Here is a 19,268-nt window from a genome sequence, read left to right on the forward strand (position 1 = left end):
ATGAAGAACTTTTCCAGCAGCAGCTGAAGATGCACATTCAGAAAGTCTTTAGCAATGAAACCACTGTTGCACTGCAGTAATGAAAAATTCCTTCAGGGATGTTTTCTCTGCTAGGGACGGCTCGTAACGCAAAGCTGTGAATTTGGGCAGGATAGTTTTGTGGGTTTTTTTTTCATCTCAGGTTTTTCTTCCTTCTTTCTGCCCTTAGGTCAGCTGCTGCCTGGCAACTTTTCTCTGGCTGGTGGGCCAGGGCAGGACACCCGAGTGCCTCCAGCCTGGCTGCCAGCACCGTCCCCTAGCAACCTCTGCAAAGGGCTGAGCATTGCAGCGACATTGGCACTGCAGGGACTGTTGGGTGACAGACACCACCTCCCCACCTGGTGATGGGGAATAAATTAGTAAAGCCATAAGGCAATTTGCAGTGAGGCAATTGAGGCAGCTTCATAGTGCCTAACGTCAGAATTACCTTTGGCTGATAATTAATATTCCCGTGTTGTGTTACGCCAGCAAGTGCGAACGATTGGTTCTACTTTGTTTAATTTATCTCAATAAGAGATTTCATAATATTCTATAGCTTGATGAATTCATTTATTTAACCTGTCAGTGTTAATTTCTCTGATTAGGAGGAAGGAGTTAGAAAGCACCGTAGGAGCAAACAGATCTCTAACAGCACTTCTAACTTCAGATTTTCTCTTCACCAGCATTTCATTCTTGTTTCCTATTTAATTACATTTTTGGGGTTGTACTGAGGAAAATACATTCAATTCTTTTTCAGCTGGATATGCTGCAATTGCATCCAGCTCAAACCTCCTTTTTTTCTTCCTTTTTTCAGTTCTGAGCTATAGGCAGAACACACTATAGACCAGGTTGTCATTTAAAGGGTTTGTATCATACATGCAAATAGATACTGGGTTGGATTATTCCTCTGGTCACTTCATTAAACAGTTGCAGGTTTACTCACAGAAGCTATACATGACAGATTTTATACAAAGTTGCTTTGTTGCTTTATTTGATCTGAAAAGGAGACATCGGACATCCCCTGCTCCTGTGTATTTGCACTGCACATCAAGTCATCCAACTCAATCACACCAATGTGACTTCATAGCCAGTGACGTTCAGTGGAAATGAAACAGGGAATGATTTATCAAAGGTCAACATCTATTTGTTCAACAACCTGCATTTTAAAAGCAAGCTTCGGGGATAATTATTGCTTCAGTGCTGGCTTAAAGCATGCCGCATTTTTAGGCCTCAATTTGACAAATGCTTACTTACAGGTAATTGCACTTTTTAATCATAATCCTGACTGTGTATGACACTATTTCCTGTAAACAAGGAAGCCATTGGCTTTTATTACAAATGTTATTTAAATATTTTTATAAGTTTAGGTGCATGTGGGATCTGCAATACTGAAAGCAAGATCAATTAATTCTTGAAATGTTAATGTTTTAAATGAGTACCATATTCTGAAAGAAAATTATTCAGTAGCCCTGAGAAATGTTGCTAGATAAATGTGGAATAAGACCACAAAGGAGCAAACTAGGAAAAAAGCATGATATGGTTGAAAATAGGACTTTTGCTGAGGTGTTTTTAGGGCAAAATGTGGTAACCCATCGTGCTAATTAACAAGAAACATTTGGGGAAAAGCATGGCCACTTGTAACTGTGCAGACCTTCAGGCTTTTCCTGAAGATGCAAGAAGTTGGGGTGGAAGGAGGATAGTTCACAGCCACAGGTTGTCCAGAGAGGTGGTGGATGGCCCGTCCCTGGAGACACTCTAGGTCATGTTGGAAGGGGCTCTGAGCACCTGACTGAGCTGTAAGTGTCCCTGCTAACTGCAGGGGATTTGGACCAGATTTCTTTAAAAGGTCCCATTCACATCAAACCATTCTACTATCCTAAGATTTTGTAAAACCATAGCCCAAGCATAGGGCAACACAAAACTTTTCTGCATGTAACCATTTCCTTATACCTTGTGACAGAGATGGCATGTGGGAAACGTCACTAATTTTAAGCAGGAATTCCAGACAATTTGGAATTCCATGGTTCTCCTTTACATATTTACTCACTTTGCTCTGACATCCGCCCTCTTTTCATATCTGGAATATAAGAAGTTGTTTGAAATTATACTTAATGCACTAAAGCCTTAAAGGTGCCTCTGGTGGCTTACAGAAGGATCTCCCCTGTAAATGTCCTGGAGTATTATTTCAGTATGACATTCACTGTCATACTGAAAAGCCACTGATTCCCAAGACCACGGAGAATACCAGATTTTCCTTCTCTTTAATTTAGATCTTCTCATTACTACATTAGCAAAGGCTTTCTGCACTGAGATCTAGAACCCTGCTCAGTTATGGTCATATATATACTAATCGACTGCAAGGGAATTATACAAGCTCTGTGGACAGTAAACAAGTGCAGGATTTGATCCAAGAGGACTTTTCCCCTCAGCTGTAAATTATTTGGAGTACTAAAGGTACCCTGTAAATCCTGCCAGATTGACCCCATAGCAGTCACTGGGTCCAGCATGGTGGTTTTCCCTTCTTGGGCAGCTGTACCATGGGGCCCTTCCTCCATTTCAGCAGAAATACTTACATTTTTTTGCATTGCTCCTGGGTTGTGTGCTGTTCCTTCCTCCATCACTTGTTCTTTCTGCCCCTTGGAGTTTCTTGGCTGTGTCACTTCATATGAAAGGCATTAGGTTCCATGTTGTGGAATATAAACGTGAAGTTAAAAGGACTGAGGCTTTACTCTTGAAATGTAAAGGTCTCAGCAGTCAATTTCAGCACCTTGCTGTCTTTGGAGAAAATTCATATCTGAGGGTGACGTGGAAGCTTTAGCACCTCTGATCTGGCAAAGGGATCGGATTAAATAAAATATTGCAGAACTGAGATAAGCAAAGCATGGTTACGTTGCGTGACGCTTTCAAGGTAATACATTTATATAAAGCAGAAGTTATGATTCTGCTGAGCCAACTGAAGAACAAACGGGAATTGCTAGACCAGGGGAGGGTCAGGTTGGATAGCAGAGCTGACGGATTCAACACGATTTGTTGGGCCCGGAGCAATGGAGCTGAGGGGAGACCTCATGGCGGCTGCAGCGCCTCACAGGCAGCAGAGGGGCAGCGCTGAGCTCTGCTCTCTGTGGCGGTGAAAGGTTCTGCACCAGAGGGCACGGAACAGTTGCACAGGACAGCGGGCACGGCTCCGAGCTGCTGGAGCTCCGGGGAGACTGCTTTCACCCATTTCAAGGTTTCAGTACTGCTGTGGGGACACGAGTTGGACTCGATGATCCCTATGGGTCCGTTTCAACTCAGGACATTCCGTAATTCTATGATACTATGACTGTAGGATTCAATTCCCACCGGGATCTACTTCAAGGACCACCAATAACCAAGGTGAAGTTTGCTGAGGGTGCTTTGGGTGGCAACTGAAGCTCGCGCACGTACAAAGTAGCTTTCTCATGCTACTTTCTTTTATCTCTGCAGCTTGATAAGGCAGGGAGAACGCACATTTATACATCTTTTCTTTCGCCGAGTCACCGCTGACGAAGCTCGTCTGCAAATAATAATAATAATAATAAAAAAAAAATCGTTCCAAACCCTCCAGAACCAAAGCAGGCAGCAGCGCAGAACCGCCACCCCGCCTGCTCCACGCCGGGCGCTCCGCGGGCGCGGGGCGGGGCGCGAGGCGGGCCGAGGGCGGGAAGCGGAGGCGGAGCGCGGCTGTGCCGACCGGCGGCGCTCCGCGCTGCCCGCTCGCTGTGTGAGCCGAGCCCCGGTGCGCACCGCGTTGAAAAGTGCCGGCGTCGGCGTCGGCTCCCGCAGAGTCTCCCGGCACGGCGGCGCTGCCGCTCCGCTCCCACAGCCCGACAGCTGGCAGAGCTCCGCCGCGATGTCCGCGTTCCTCCTGGTTCTCCTGGCAGCGCACTGGGGATTATCGCCCGTCGCGGAGGTGCTGGCAGCGGGAGCCCGCGGAGGTAAGGGTGTGCGGAGCGCGTTTAACTTTCCTCTGGTGTTGGTATCGTCCTCGCGCACGGGAAGTTTGGAGACATAGAGCTGAATGGGTGCGGGGGAACTTGGGGGAGTTTCGCTGCGGAGAGTCAGCGAGCATCAGGAAGGGGAGAGCCGAGCTCTCCCGGGGTCGATGCTCCCGTGGGGAAGCGTTAATGCGGAGGTGCAGGTCCCGAAGCGCAGCCGAAGTTCCCTCCGGTAACGCTGCCCCATTGCCGCCCGCATCGCATCCGAGAGTTCGGGCTGCAGGCAGCGCTGCGGGAGGGAGCGCGGGGCCGTGGGCAGCGCTAGAAGTTGCAACTCTTTCTCTCCTTAACGAGTCTCTGATCAAAGCCTCCGCCGGGGGTAGCGTTTTGTAGCGGTCTCGAAGCTCTCGTTTTTGGGGTTGAGTTGGGGTCGGCGTGGAATGGAGCGTTTCTCAAAGTAGCGGATCCTCTCCTGTCTCAGGTGTGCCGAGCTGCCTCGGGTTTTTTCCCTCCGTGCAAAACGCTGCTAATCAGAAGACAGCTGAGGGGCTGTTGGCAGCCCTTTCCCTTCCAAACTGAACGTGGCTGCGCTGAATGCTGTCGTGCCCAGCCTGTCGAACTTAGCTTCGTTTTAGCAGACGCACAGTTCTGCACAACGTTCAGTTCTCACTACTAGGCATCCAGCTTTTCTCCATCGCATCCACACCACCTACCAAAGTGTTTACGAACTGTTTGCAACTCGGTGGGGGGAGTGCAGGGGGCTCTGCTCTTCGGGGTACGCATTCGTGCTTCAGTTCAACTCCCGAACCTCTCCAGTCCTTCCCACCCAGCTATCAAAGCAGCTCAGGTGATTCGAGCAGCAGAAATGAGAAACAACCAGCTACGGGAGAGGGAAGCATTGCTGCAGCATCCCAAAGTTCCGTGTTGATAACGCTGCATCGTAACTATGAGAATAGTACGAAGGAACGAGGGTGTAATGGCCCCTGAGCAGTGTGCTCAGCCAGACGGGAGAGGTTCTTCGAAAACCTTTCAGCTTTGCTAAAGGTACCCATGCCTTACCTCTGTCTGGGAAGATTCGTAGCTGTGGCAGTGTTGTTTGATGGAAAACGTTTCAAGAACTTTCTGTGATATTCTCAGAATGGTCAGATTGTGCTCCAGTAGCTGTAGCCTGTGTCTGATTTCATGAATAAGAATCAAACTTGCAAACGTCTTGCAGAATTCTTCTGGAAACTGATTTATCATCCTATCTCCTTTCATGGATATAAGCAAATATTTCTGAATATTAATTTTTGTTGTGTAAATTTTACTTCATTTTCCCTATATCTTGTTTTCATTACCTCGCTCTGACTTAGTGTTTCACAAAAAAAAAAGTGCTGTCAGCTTACATTAAGATCAATCCTATCTTAAAAGACAGCATCCTTGTAAACCATACCAGCCCCAAAAGTGGGATAAATCAAATTTACTTAGAATCAACTAGCTCATCATATCATAATGTCATGTCTTATCAAAACCGAGTGGAGTACAAATCAAGACTTAAAAGGCATTTTGTTAAAAAAGTCAAATGGTCTCAACATAAAAAGGTTGAGGCATCCAGATAGCAAATTGCTTTTGCACATCAGATAAACTTCATGATATACTGCTAAAATTATTGACCATACCAAGCTGATCCTCCTTCACAGGAGGAAATTCTGAGGCAATGAAGCATGCTAGGTTTAATGTATGTGAAAGGCACTGAAATTTGGAATGCACTGCAGTTCAACATTGGTAGGTAATAGAGAATTGGGAAAATGTCATGGATTGTGTTAATAGCACTGTTGTGGTAGCCATGGTAATGCTAAATATTAGTGAATGTTGTAGGGAGAGGTAATGCCTATTAGACTGGTGGATAATTTTTAGGATTAAAAAAAGAGGAGGAAGAAATAAGAACCCTGAAGTTTGAAGTAATGAAACCTCTTCTCTAGTTTCCCAGTTGACTGGGAGAATATCCTTGGATCAGTTCTGCCCTTAACCAGGTTACAAATGCTTTATTTTGATGTATGTATAAATGGAAGAAAAAATAAGATGGAGAAAGAGAAGGAAATGAGATGAAGGGAAATAGAAGCAGAGTAGTTTGGGAAGGGGAATACATCAGGGGAGGTGAGAAGATGAGGATAACATCTGGGTTCTGCCACCTCAGTCATGAAGTATAACTCGCTCCTTGGTGCTTTAGTCGATCTCCTTTTGAGGAAACTCACAGCTCCCTGGCAAAGAAGCTGTAATGGTCTCACTAAGGAGTCTGAGAAACCTCAATGGATCTTCACAAGTCTCCATATCGTGAGAAATAGGGTTGGGAGTGCTGTAGGGCTTATCCCTAAAGGCTGTCAGATAGTGGTCCTCTACTGAGTGGACAAATGTTGTCTGGGAATTTGATGCTTGCTGAGTGATGGTATATCACACATTCTCTCTCTGGCTTCTCTCAGGCTTCTCTCTGAATTCGTAGTGTTCAAAATGTCTACCTTGGTTCCACTTAGCAGAGAATTTACCATTTTCACAGTGTCCTTTGACCATGTTTAAGTAAAGGCTGGAGATGAATTAGAAATGCAATTCTCAGGTTCAGGGTTCAGCTGATGTTAATTTGGATTACTTACCTGGTAACAGGGAGAAACCAGGTGAAATCTATCTGTCTTCTCCTGGTGGTGATTGCTGGTGGCCTTCCTTCTCCATCAAGGTGTCACAGCAAGCAGCTGGATATGCTGGGTGGTTTTTCAGCAATCTCTTTATTAGTAGCAAAATGCTTGAAACCAAGGGTACCGAATGCTGCTGCACTTCACCAGCCTGAGCTCTGGCTTAGCAATCCATTGGGAAGTACTCTCTAAAAAAGACCCATTTCTGTGCTGTGCTACAGAGGTGCTTGTTCTCATTCTTAATGCCACTTGTGTGCCTTGAACATAGGTAATAAGTACTAGTACTGTACATGAAAAAGAAATACTTCCAAGGTCGCAGTGACATTCCTATTTATTTATTCCAAAGAACAATGCTGCAGGAAGCACGCTCTGCTATTAAGAACTTATCTGTCATGGGAGAGGCAAAATTACAGGGAAGGGTGGGAATATATCAATGAATTTAGGACAGTAGTTAGAAGGATGTGCAATAAGAAGTAATTAAAGAAATCGTGAGACATATCCACAAGTGCAATTTCAGTTTTATAGGGCGATCGGTGATGTATATTTGTCCTCCATTGGGTATATGTGACTGCATGAACAAAATCCTGATGCTTCTGGAGACTAAGCTGTGTGGTTACCTCTGACATGCTGTACATGTTCCCTTCTGCAGGTTATTTTCAGTTTAGCTCAATATTTTGGAACTCTAGCTTAATAAAAGTGTTGCAGATGTCACCCTTTTAAACTGTTTGTGCATTTTGCAGTTCAAAACAAGATGTTTTCTATGAGGACTGTGTGTAAACTTGTCCTGTAGCAACCTTGCTTTAGCAGGTACTCTTGCATGTTGAAGTAGCTGATCTCCAAAGACGTGTGGAAAAACTCTTCTAACTTCATATACTACTTTTTTTTTTTTTTTAAGTGTTATGTGAAAACTTGAGCATATAAATCTATACCTTTATGTTCACATGGACTTCATCTTAAGCATGTGGTGAAATTTGTGCTAACTTCAATGATATCAGACAGCAGCTTGAAAGTGTTTCTTCTGTACAGCTCTGCTATGTCCATTTATCTGCTATCTGGAGTTGGGTAAAATAGGGTTCTCTTTATTCTATTGATTGTAAAGGTAGTAGGTAACTTCAGTTTAAGAATTTAGAGTCATGGCTATCTCTAGAGATGCTTGTAAGCTCGATGGTAGAACGCTGGTTGTATTACTGTAGCATACTTTCAATCATGTCATTTCATAGTTTTAATATATTAATCTGAATTTAGTAATCATGATTTTTCAAATGTAATATTTAAAAAAAATACTTGAAGTCATTTTAGTGGCACTTAATACATTTTTAATCATAAACAGTGAGGATAAAAATATCAGAACTTGATTATTTTTATGCAAGTCATGATGACTATTGTACTTAGTGTGAGCTGGGGCTAAGTATGTGTATTGCAGCACTAAATCCTGAACTTGTGAGTGCAATTAATTTCTAATTGGATCTTTTTAATGTCATTACTCAGTGACTACATGCTTTCTGTCCAACCCACTAGTGTGTTGTAGTTACACAAGTTGTTTTTGGTCTGATTTTTGTCATTTTCTACAAATAAGTTCAATTTACTGAATAGCCAGTCTCCAGCAGTTTGGTTGGTGACCATAATGGTAAAAATGCCCAAGCTGAATTGAATTTGCAAATGCAGTAAGGCAAAATATATATATATTTTAATCTATTTGGTTTTATTTTGTTACTCTTCGTGTCAGTGCTTCCCACCTATCATCATAGAATGACTTGGGTTGGAAGGGAGCTGCAGGATCAAGTACCAGCCCAATAACATTAACATGGAACTTGACTGGGGCTCTCTGTATTTTTCAGGCAATCTTCAAATGTGGTATATAGTATAGAATCTGACCCTTAAGAAGATGACTGTATGTCCCTTTGGCAGTCACGTTTTTCTCCACCAGTTTGTAATAAATTGTGGTTGTGTGTTAATACCTAAATATTGCAGTATATAGAATACTGCTAAGTAATGGGCTTCTAAAAGATGATGTAATGGCTGTCTTGAAGTGAGTTACACTCTAAGACTTTTATTTCTATTCAATTAGAAGTAGAGTTGAGTTCTCTGAGTTGGAAAAGCAGAGATTACGGTATTAAGAGTTCTAGATACGGTACATCATGTTCTGAAATGTGCCTTCAGTATCAGCCCGTGTTCCTAGGCATTTCACGTGTGGCTTTCTGCTGAATAACATGGCCTTCCAGAGGAGCCGAGTTGTTGAAACACAGCTTTGCTTCAGAAGTAGTGTACTTTCTTTTTCTTGGTAAGATTGATGCATTTAGAATTATCTATTGCCTTATTGTCAGTAGGACATTTCGTGGTAGCATCTGTGTGTGACTCTACTGAATGACTTATGCTTCAAATATGATTGGATAAGTGCTTTAGCGACAAATCTTGAACTCTGAGAATAAAAAAGAAGTATAATTCCTCAAGGTTTCCACCATCACAGTTTTATTTAGGAGTAGTTCAGAAGCTTCACTATTTTTTTTTTTTTTTTCCTTTGAATGAACAAAGGAATCTTGGAGAATGAGAACATGCAGTTTTGTTTTCTCAAATAGTCGTACAATGATATATTGGAGGGGGAATAGACCATGTGTGAGACAAATGCTGATGCAATGCTTTGCAAATGCAGTATTTCTCCTGTGGGCTGTTTTGTCAAGGATGAATTCTTCTGCTCACACAAACACACGCTCCAGCAAAACAAAACAAAACAAAAAAATACCCAGTCAGTTTTCATATAATGCTTTGTGATTTCAATTTGCCTGTCTGCAAACTAGCAAAAATCTTTTTTTGTCAACAGTTTTTAAAATGCAATTTTGATATTATCAGATAGTTTAGGCAGCCGCTTATTCTACTGCAATTGGTGGAGAGCACTTGGGTTTGCACCTGTTGCTTTTGTAACATGCAGCCAAGCATTTTCCTCAAACGTGGTCTTCTAGAATAATTTTTCAGGCACTGGAAGATGTACCCAAATAGTACTATCTGATCCATCCTTCCAGCATACCTCATTAGAGAGATGCTGTGGCGATGTGTAGACATGAAAATGCATATAAAACAGTTACTAATGCAAGGAGATCACGAGAAAAATCACAGCAATTTTCTGGCTGGTAGGTAGGTTTCCCAAAACACCTGCCTCTTTCTGCTTGCAAATGCTATGGAGATGAAAGAGGAAAGAGCAAGGTAAGTTCATTGCCATTCTTTTGCATATGCAAACACACTGATTTATCTGAAGTATGTTGATATTTATGTAAAACTGTGTGCTTATGAAAGGAAAGCATGCTGTTCAGCAGTGCAACTTCTCCAGAAAAGAATGGTTTTACTTAATTTGTTTTACTATGCTATCAAATAGACCACACACCTGAGTTAACACAGCTGAAATCAATGTAGTCTGTGTTTTTGTCTTTACTGGTAACAGGGCCAGGATTTAGGAGTGCAGGGAACTTGGTCATTTTATTTAGAATACAACTGAAAAATCTTAGTTGGAAGACAAGTTACTTTTTTCTGTTTTGTATTAGAGACTTTGTTCAAAAAAACATTTTTATTTCAAAGGTAGCATTGCTTTTGCCTGGGTTTCTTTTATTGAGCCCACTTTATATTTCCCAGATCTATTTTTTTAAAATACTTGGATAAAATCGTCACTGCTTTTCTAGAGGACCATTACAAACTGAGAAACTGAATTATTTCATCAATTATTCATTTTAAATAAATGTTACAATGACAATGTCTCATTTAGGGGGGAAAAAAAATCACTTGTTTTGGGGAGATCAGTTTTTCCTGAGAAACAGGCAAAATTCCAGACAGATCAGTGTGTTGACATGTATGATCTGCTACTTGGAAGCAGTTAGGTTACAGCTGAACTTAGTTCTGTGTGAGGCAGACAAGACTGGCTCATTTTCTAGATGAAGCACTGTACTTATCATTCAAGATGTTTAGTTATGGCTAGTTTTCACTCATTCCAAGTACCTAAGACTCATTAAAAGAAGCTTAGAACACAAAATCTGATGAATTAGAGTAATGAAGTACAGTGGCAGGGATGTTTAACAGAGCATTAGAATTGTGGTTCATCCTACTTCCTACTGCATGAACAGGGTAAGTAAAAGTAATGAGATGGCACCTGGGTCAGAAGTGAGTAGTACTTTATTCTGAAATCATGAAGGAAGTTTTCTAGTAAACAAAAATCTGATGGTGATCCAGAAATCGTGGAAGTCTGTTCTTCACCACTGATGCTGATGTACCACCCAGCTTCCCAATTTCTGACAATGTGCAGAGGTGATGAAATAATCAGTGTCGCTGGAAAACCAGCAGTTATGATTTAGAAACTACTGCAGTTTCACTAAGTTAGACTCCTCGAAGTTTGTGTTATCTGTAGTTTCTCAGCACTTCTGATTTCAAAGAGTCTTTTATAAGTTGTTTGTGAAAATGTTGGGATGCTGCTCTCAGCCATAGGGTTTGGGTGATCCTGTGTGGAGCTGAGGTTTGGACATTGTGATCCTTATGGATCCCTGCCACCTTGGAATATTCTAGATTTCCTATTCTAATACTTGGTCAACTGCTACTCTATTCAGTCGAGGAGTCCTGGAAAACATGAAGCCTCACCTTACTAGAAATAATGAAAAAATCATTTATTTTGAGTAATTGCATTGAGTTTAGTTTTTTTTGTTTGTTTGTTTTTTGAGGGAAATCTGCAAGCACAGTCTAGGCTCAGGACTGGAAGCAAAACAAGGAGACTGCAAAACTGAATTCATTCCTTCTTGGGTCCCCTGAGCCAAATGGTTCTTTATATTTAAGATACGGAAAGAACAGTGAAGAACAAATGCTTTCTTTCTGGTAATGTCATGTTGTGATATTCTTAGGAAAATATTTTAGGCTACCTTGTTAAATTGTGTACAATGGAAATGAAGCAAGTTGAGACTATGTGAGCATGGGAAAAGCTAAGGCACTATTCTGTGCCTGCAGCTGGTCATGTTGGATTGCTTTTATTGCTTCTGTGGACAACCTAGCAAGGCTACACCAGAGCAAACATCTACCTTGCAGGCGTTGTGTGAGGCTTGCCTGGCTTGTAGCAGCAATTAGCCATATAGGGCTGATATGAGCCACTTCTTTGAGGATATTTTGCTTGTATATACATGGATAAATGAAATATTAGATAGGGAAAGGTATGACTGCAAGGTTAGGGCTAGAGTGCCAGAGGGCCAAGCAAACAAGGTCTTCCACCCTGACCCCAATGGCCCTGTTACTGCAGTGCTAAAAATTGGAGCTTGTACCTGGATCAGCGTGTGTGTACAGAGCCATCAGAGTGAGGTCCTTCTCTTGGCTTGTTACATCTCTTTTTCTGGGTTTTGAGGGACCGTGACTTAAACAGAACTGACAGTACACAATATTACCCATTTACTCTGTAGATAATACTCCACTGGAAAACTGGTGTCAGCTGATCTGCCACTTTGATTTTTTTCAGAGACCTGCAAACTGTGTATGTCATAATAGTGCAGGAGGGTATCAGATGTAAGCTTTTGTAACTTGATTTCCCCAAAATTCTAGGTAGGTTTGCTCAGATCTCCAGCCTTTGTTGCTTACTTTGTCCTACAGAGTAGCTTTTTCTTCTGTGCAGAAATCTGGTCTGTCATACCAAACTTTGACTGATCTTTGGGCAATAAGAAGAGGGTTGGAAGCAGATGGCTGTCAACACAATGACAAAATTCTGTAATGCTGCTCAGATGTGAGGCTCCATATTTAAAACACATTCAAGCAAATAAAACTGCTTGTATTTCTGATGCAGTTCAACTGTTGCTGTGGATTGTTCTTAATACAATTCGTGCATTTCTGTGATAAATTCTCTTTTGCTGCAAAAAGCTGAATTCTAACTACTAACCAATTAGTAGTATTCAGCAATGAGTAAAGCACTCTGAACCATGCTATGATTTTGTCAGTGAGAATCGTTAAATGCTCTTCAATGAAACCGCACTGATTTGCGTTAATTGGTGGCCTGTCTTTTCACAACGGTATCAAGCTGTGACAAATGTGCCTTGCAAAGACGAGGTAATGCAGCTAAACGTGCAGTGACTGCTCTTGCGGTGTTGGCTGGGCTCAGGAGGTAGCCGGTGACTGCAGGAGTGCTTAATGTGCGGCCATGGAGAGTTAAGAGCAGTACAACTAAAAGCATTTACATGAAATAAGGGCTGAAGAAGGGACAGGGCAACTTGAGTTTATCACGTTTATAAGTTGGTAGTTAGGTCAGAGTTCTTTAGAAAGGCTTTTTTATAAAGCTAACATAGGATGTGAGAAGCATGATGGAAGTATGCAAAATTAATAGAATATCTCTCGAAGTTTTATTTATTTTAATGAAATAATGTGAGAGTGCAACTGATCAGTGGTCTCTTTAGCCTTGCAGTGGGCATTTTCTTGCCAAAGATAGCATGGCATGTCCTTGGTGGTCCTAGGAGCAAAGCAACACTATGGAGAGCTGTTTTTTGAAGCCAGCCATTGGGGCTGTGTTAGTTTTGGGGAGAAAACCAACATGTTGAGCATGGTTATCTCGAAGCAGCCACTACTGGCTGATCATGCATGCATAAAGCTAACATGGGAAAACTAATTCTAAGTACTTCTAAATTTGCATTTAATTCCACTCTTCTATTCTGTTTTATGCTTAACAGAAAAAGCTGCTGCATCTAAGTGGAAATCTTTGAATAACACTGTTTAACGTGACACCTGGTAAGCATCCACTGGCCAGGAGCTTTACATTTATACTGAGCAAATGGAGTGGTTAACTTGTTCACCTTGAATTGCACGCTGGCACCTTGAGTAGAATATCTCACTTATCAAATTTCCAAAACCTCATGCCTGGGAAAACCTCTTATGACTTCAGGAGTCCAGGTGCTGCAGAGCTTATTAGATAGTAACAGCTTTTGTGGATACAAGTGCCTGTTGAATGTTGCTTTCATTTGGAATTGCAGCCTGAGGGAAACAAACAGCCTAGAAGTAGGTAATGGAAACAGGTGAGGAGGGCTACTTGTTAAATTACTGGATTATTTTATTAGGTAAAGAGCAAGAAGGCCATGTCCATTACAAAAAAAAAAAAAAAAAAAAGCCCTCCAACTTTTACCAAGTTTCACTGTATTTGTGTACCCTAGAATTTGCTTTTGTGTGAGTGGGGATAAGCAGCAATGTTTGGCATATGTGAGTATTGTTTTGTGTAAGCTACGGGGAAATCTGGCATCTTCTTTTCTTCATGATATTGCAGGATTCCTTGAAGTTGTTGGAAACGAATGTATTAGTGAAGAGCTCATAGATGAGCTATATCTAATTGATTATAGAAATGAATGGCAGTGCCCTCTGGGACTTCAGGTACATATAGATGTATTTAATATTCAATTGTCTTGAAGACTTCAAGAATAACTTTTTCTTTGTGACTGATAACTAAGGCTTAAAACAGCTCATCTCAATAGAAATAGCTGCCACTGATAGGCACAAACGTCAGCGGTGTTGCAGTGATGTTTTAATAACACAAAGTGATCTGCCCATACTTCAGTAATAAAGTTGCACAGGCTTCAGTTTGCTTTCTTGTCATCTTTCTATTGACACCTTTCTGTCAAGAAGATGAAGTGAAGAATTGAAATCTAGTTTTTTCTCTCATGTTAAATGTATTCTGCAAAGCTTTTGTGAAATGCAATGACTGTGAACTTTGTAGATAGTGTTTGCATTTGGGACTTGCAGGGAGATTTACGTGAACTTTGTGCTGTGGAAGTGGTTGCCCTTTAAAGCAACCAGATTTATATGCAATAAGCACATTTCTAAAACTGTATTTTGTAGATTAGTTTAGTCTTTGTGGTTTTTTTTTTTTCTAGAGCAGCAGAATACAATTATCAGTATAAACTGAGATTTCAAAACAGGTGAGTTTGAGTGTATGGATAAACTACATGTATTTTTCTGGGGAACCTGTTAGTGTTTAAAACAGAATAGAAAGATAATCAAGGAAACTGTCAGGGAATTTTCTAGCTGTGGGTTGAATCTGTCCAATGCTAAAGTTCAAAAACTCACTGTTAATTAATCATCTTAACCCTCATGATAGCATGCATGGTGCTTCCAGTGATAAAAAGAAAACTAATATCTTTAGAGACATCGGTCTGCTGAGCCACCAAACATCCAGAAGGATATAATTCAAAAGCAGTAAGTAGGAGGTATGCATATGAATTTCATTAGCTAGTAATAATATGTGTCCCCATACTTGGGAAGGAACACCACTTAAAGCCTGTGCTTTCTGCTGGCCTGGTGGGGCTCGTGTAACTCATAGAGTTGCACCTTTTCCATCATCTTTGCAGACTTTTGTGTAGAAGTGGCTGGGGTAAGGTTTTCCAGAAACTCCCCAAATCTCTTAAACAAAACACATTTTTCTTTAAAAGCAAAATATCTGAAGAGCTGGGATGAGGTAAAGTGCTGCAATAGAGGTTTGAATTAGGATTTTGCTGTGTGCTGATGGCAGACATGGAGCAGGATGGCTGTGGAAGGACTGCTCATGTATGTAACTCATCAAGAGGGGGAAATTCTGTTTTTCAGGGCAGTGATACCGGAATCAAGGTTAGACTGGGAGAAGAACCTTTCCTTTTTTGCCCTTAGTGACCTTTTGCTTGCTAGAATGCCTTCTGTGCTGGAGGTAGCAGCTCACCATGCTTTGTTTAAACGAAATGACCAAGAAAGACTTGAGCAGATCTTGGCCATGGCAGTATAGCCCTAGGGGTTGAAGTTGCACCAGTTGAGCAATGCTAGTGCTTGAGCTCACCCAGTAGCAGAGATTTGGAGAGGAGAATTTGTATCCCAGAAAAAGGTGAAATGTTGCTAAAGAGGGAAAAACTGAGGGGTTACTTTCTCCAAGTTCTTGCAATTGGACCCTAACCCGTACAGAGCAACAAAAAAAGAAAGGCTCCATCAATCTTTCCCTTATTAAATGTGTTCTGCTAAAGTATGTTCATCACGCTGTTTAAAAGAACCAGGTTAGAAATCTACTGACAACAAATGAAGATTTATTATATTTGGTGTCATCGTATACCTAATACAGGATTGGAATGCGAACTGAAGTTTGTGAAAGTAGTAAAAAAAAAAAAAAAGTCCTGGTGCCATTTAATTAACTGTCCAGCCAATATTTCTCCCTTTTTTTTTTTTAATTGAAAAATCTGTACGTTGCAACTGGCTTCGAGTATGCTCTTGGACAGCTCTGCTAGCAGCCAGAGAATAAATACGCTAAAGTACAGACAGCCTTGCACAGCTCCACACATACCAAATGAAATCATACCTTGAGCTGCAAAACAATATTTTTTTTGGTTTCAAAACAGAATGCAATAATTGCATATGTTTAATGAAAATAATTTCTTAGGGAAGAATTAACTTTTTTTTTTTTCATCAGCATAGATGGAATATGTCTTGAAGTGTGCTGTGGGACAATAAAGAGCAGTGCAAACAGGAGCAGGGCTTTTATCTAAACTTAGGATCCACTTGTTTTTGAAATTGAGTTTTTCCTTTAACCACCTGCACGTTTAGAGGAAAGCTTTAATAAATTACTCTTTAAATTATGGGAAGTTATATAGGCATTATTACTTCACTTTGCATATTAAAATGAGATGTTTCCTGCTAATTTGGTTTCCAATTGAAGTTCTGCAGTTTAAATCTCACTCATGGGATTTAACTAGTTACCTTGCCACTGGATTAAGACGTACTGGAGGACAGATGTAAATATCTATTTTATGCAGCTGATACTGTGTAGATATTTTATAACATTTTCCTCTGTTGTTCTAAGTGATGCTGCAAACTTTGTTCAAAAATACGGGAGCTGGAGAACTCAATTTCTGGAGTAAACTGAATTCTGGATTTGTCACTTAGCTGAAAGTGTTGGTGTCCAAAGGGTAGCTTATATGTTTATTTTTATTCTTTTACTTTAAAAAGCTGAGGACGTGTTTGTAGATATAATATATATGTGGCCTAGTGTGTTAGCGACCTGCAGAGTGATCATATTTTGGGGGAGGTGGAGACAAACTCTTCCAGACTTGAAGACAGCTGTAAGAAATCAGTCTCAAGTATTGAATTGCCTCAATAACTGCAGTCCTGCTGGTCCAGATTCCAGCGGTAGCTCTTGAGTTGAAAGGTTAATGACTCATTTTCTGAGCAGTGCAGTTTTCTTTCATTTTTCATTTACAATTATCTGCACTGCTTTAAAAACTGAAAGGCACTTCCAAAATGCGTTGTACTCGGGCATTATTGCTGTCAATTAAAGTTATTAAATCATACATCTTTAAAAATGAAATCCAAATACTCATTAATATGTTTCCATTGCTCTATTGCCACTTCATTATGGAATTGACAAGTATGGTATTGAAGCAGCTCTGGAAGTTAGTGGCCCTAATGACGAAGATATTCATTTGGATACCCACTTTTTTGGGAATACCCACTTTTTTTTTGTTGTTTTCTTGAAAGCAAGAGCCTTAAACAGGGAAAAAAAAAATTGAGAGCAGAGCATCTAAACTCTCTGGCTGTGGGTTGTTAGCTGCTGGGGCAGTGCATGGTGTTGGAATGGATGAGCAAATGTGTTGGTCATACTTGGCATGTAGGGGCAATAAAAGAAGAAGCAGGCACCTTCAAAACCCCTGACAGAGAGATAAGGATGTCACAGAGAAGGTGCAAAGTGTATGCCTAAGAGGCTGAGATACTGGTGGTGGTTCTGGGGAATGGAGGATGGTGAGGGTGAAAGCCAAGCTTTTTATTTTTGCAGCCATTTGATATGGTATTCGTGCTCCTCTGTGAATTCTTTAAATTAGCAATTTCACTTTTTCTGTAAGTCTACTGTACTTTGACTCTTAACTGAATTAAGACCCATTATAAGTGACATCTTTCCAACAGTTGGGATACAGGTTAGCACTCCCATGAGGGACGATTTAATGAGGTTGTTGCTATGACAGCTCAGCTCCAGGCAGCACATGCGCTACCTCAAAACACCCTCTCTCCCCTCAAATATCACAGCAACTTTTGTGCTGGCTTTTTAGAACTTTGCTCTTAGTGGGATTCAAATGCAGCACTTTGTATTTATATTTTCTCTATAACACAGCTGAGGATTTGACAGTCCACGCTGTTCATTTCTTTTGTTTCTGAAATGCTATTAGTAGTACATGGTTTGACAAGCAAAAGAACAACAAGGTGTTAACTGCAGTTATTTCAAAAGATGCTCTGAGGACGAAGTCAACAGATTTACAGAAAGAATAGACACATATATTGCACTGTTTATAGTGAAAAATATTAGGCCTGTCTTTCTTAAATTCACATCAGAGAACATTTCAATGGATGAAATGAGTTGTATGCTTACCAGATACAGTGTAAACAAGCATTCCCACTATGCTGCAGACATGCAAGATGGTACAGCTATCTGCATTCAGCAGGAGCTGCCTGTGGTCTGTGGTGTAATATGATGTCTCAATTTCCTGAAGCTATTAAAGCAAGAAGTTCTGTTTCTCAGGAAGGCTTTCAGTGCAAGTCTGAAGCAGGTTGCTGAAGGGATGACATGATTATGGGAGGCAGCAGCAGCTCCTTTTTGATCCCCTCTGTAGAGTTGGGAGTAGAGTTGGCCATGGAGAATTCTTGGGCTGGAGCTGTGGCTATATTTGTTCTACCATTGCTGCCTGCCTTTGTCATGTATCTTCCTGGGCAAGAGAGAAGGGAATGTCTTTCCTAGAAGTAATTCCCCTCATCTGCCTCCTCCTTTTCTCTAATACAAACTTTTGTAAGGTTAAATTTGAGTAAGGGAGTTCCAAGCCTAAGACTTTGAACTCTGATGGGATTCACAACATGATCCTGCTACTTATAGCTTAAAAGTAAGTTTGAATTTTATTTTACAATGTAATCCCATGAAAATATTCCAGGTTATGAAAGTTCAAAGAGGCATGCTGGCAAAGGAAGCAGTTGCTATTGCAAATATTCCTCTGCTGTATATTTATGAAATAAGGTGTCATGTTGAAGCTCAAATGAGCAGCTCTTAAATGCGTTTCTGCTACTTCACTGTTTTCTGGTTGCTTTGCAAACTTGAGTTACTCCATGCCTTTTTGCCTCCTCTTCACTCAGCCTTGAAAGTGACTTTTTTTTTTCTTTTTAATTCTAAATAAGCTTACGAGTTCATCACACAGAAAGGAGTCCTTCTCAAATCTGACATGACCTATATACATTGCCTTAAACATTGGCCTGGAGCTCACCAGTTCAGTTAAAAATGAAGAAGTTTATTCCCATTCCATCTGTGTTCACTGTTGTTGTCTGCTTACTTGTGAATTACTGCGTCTCTCCTGCCATGTGGCTGTACCCACCATGGTGCCAGGCCATCTCACTAGCTGTTGGGAACAAATTCTTTTTGTCACTCCTAATCTCAGTGAAATGAAACCTAGGGAGATGCTGAGGAACTGATTATTCAACCCCCAAAAGCTTTGCCTTTTTGATGTTAATGGGCTTAAGAGATTTTAGTTTGCTGCTGTTTTAGAAACAGCCTGCTGTAAAGATCTGGGCTTCTTTTTATTTTGTTTGTAAGTAAAATACCTTGGTGCTGAAGAGTATAAAGGGCTTCATTGTGTTTATTATGCTGCTTACTAGGTCT

At 41.0% G+C, this 19,268-nt stretch overlaps 1 protein-coding gene across 1 annotated transcript in view; it reads left to right on the forward strand.

The window, feature by feature from the left end:
- The first annotated feature begins 4,057 nt into the window (after nucleotides 1-4,057).
- Nucleotides 4,058-19,268, forward strand: part of LRP1B (LDL receptor related protein 1B) — a 590,048-nt gene continuing 574,837 nt past the window's right edge. The window contains exons 1-2 of the mRNA XM_042877971.1: nucleotides 4,058-4,206; nucleotides 6,612-6,760. Of these exons, the coding sequence (XP_042733905.1) occupies nucleotides 4,058-4,206; nucleotides 6,612-6,760 (298 nt within the window). The remainder of the gene's footprint in view (nucleotides 4,207-6,611; nucleotides 6,761-19,268) is intronic.

Source organism: Lagopus leucura, unplaced genomic scaffold (assembly GCF_019238085.1).
Source record: "Lagopus leucura isolate 7727_CA_CO unplaced genomic scaffold, USGS_WTPT01 Super-Scaffold_100019, whole genome shotgun sequence".
NCBI classification, from domain to species: domain Eukaryota; kingdom Metazoa; phylum Chordata; class Aves; order Galliformes; family Phasianidae; genus Lagopus; species Lagopus leucura.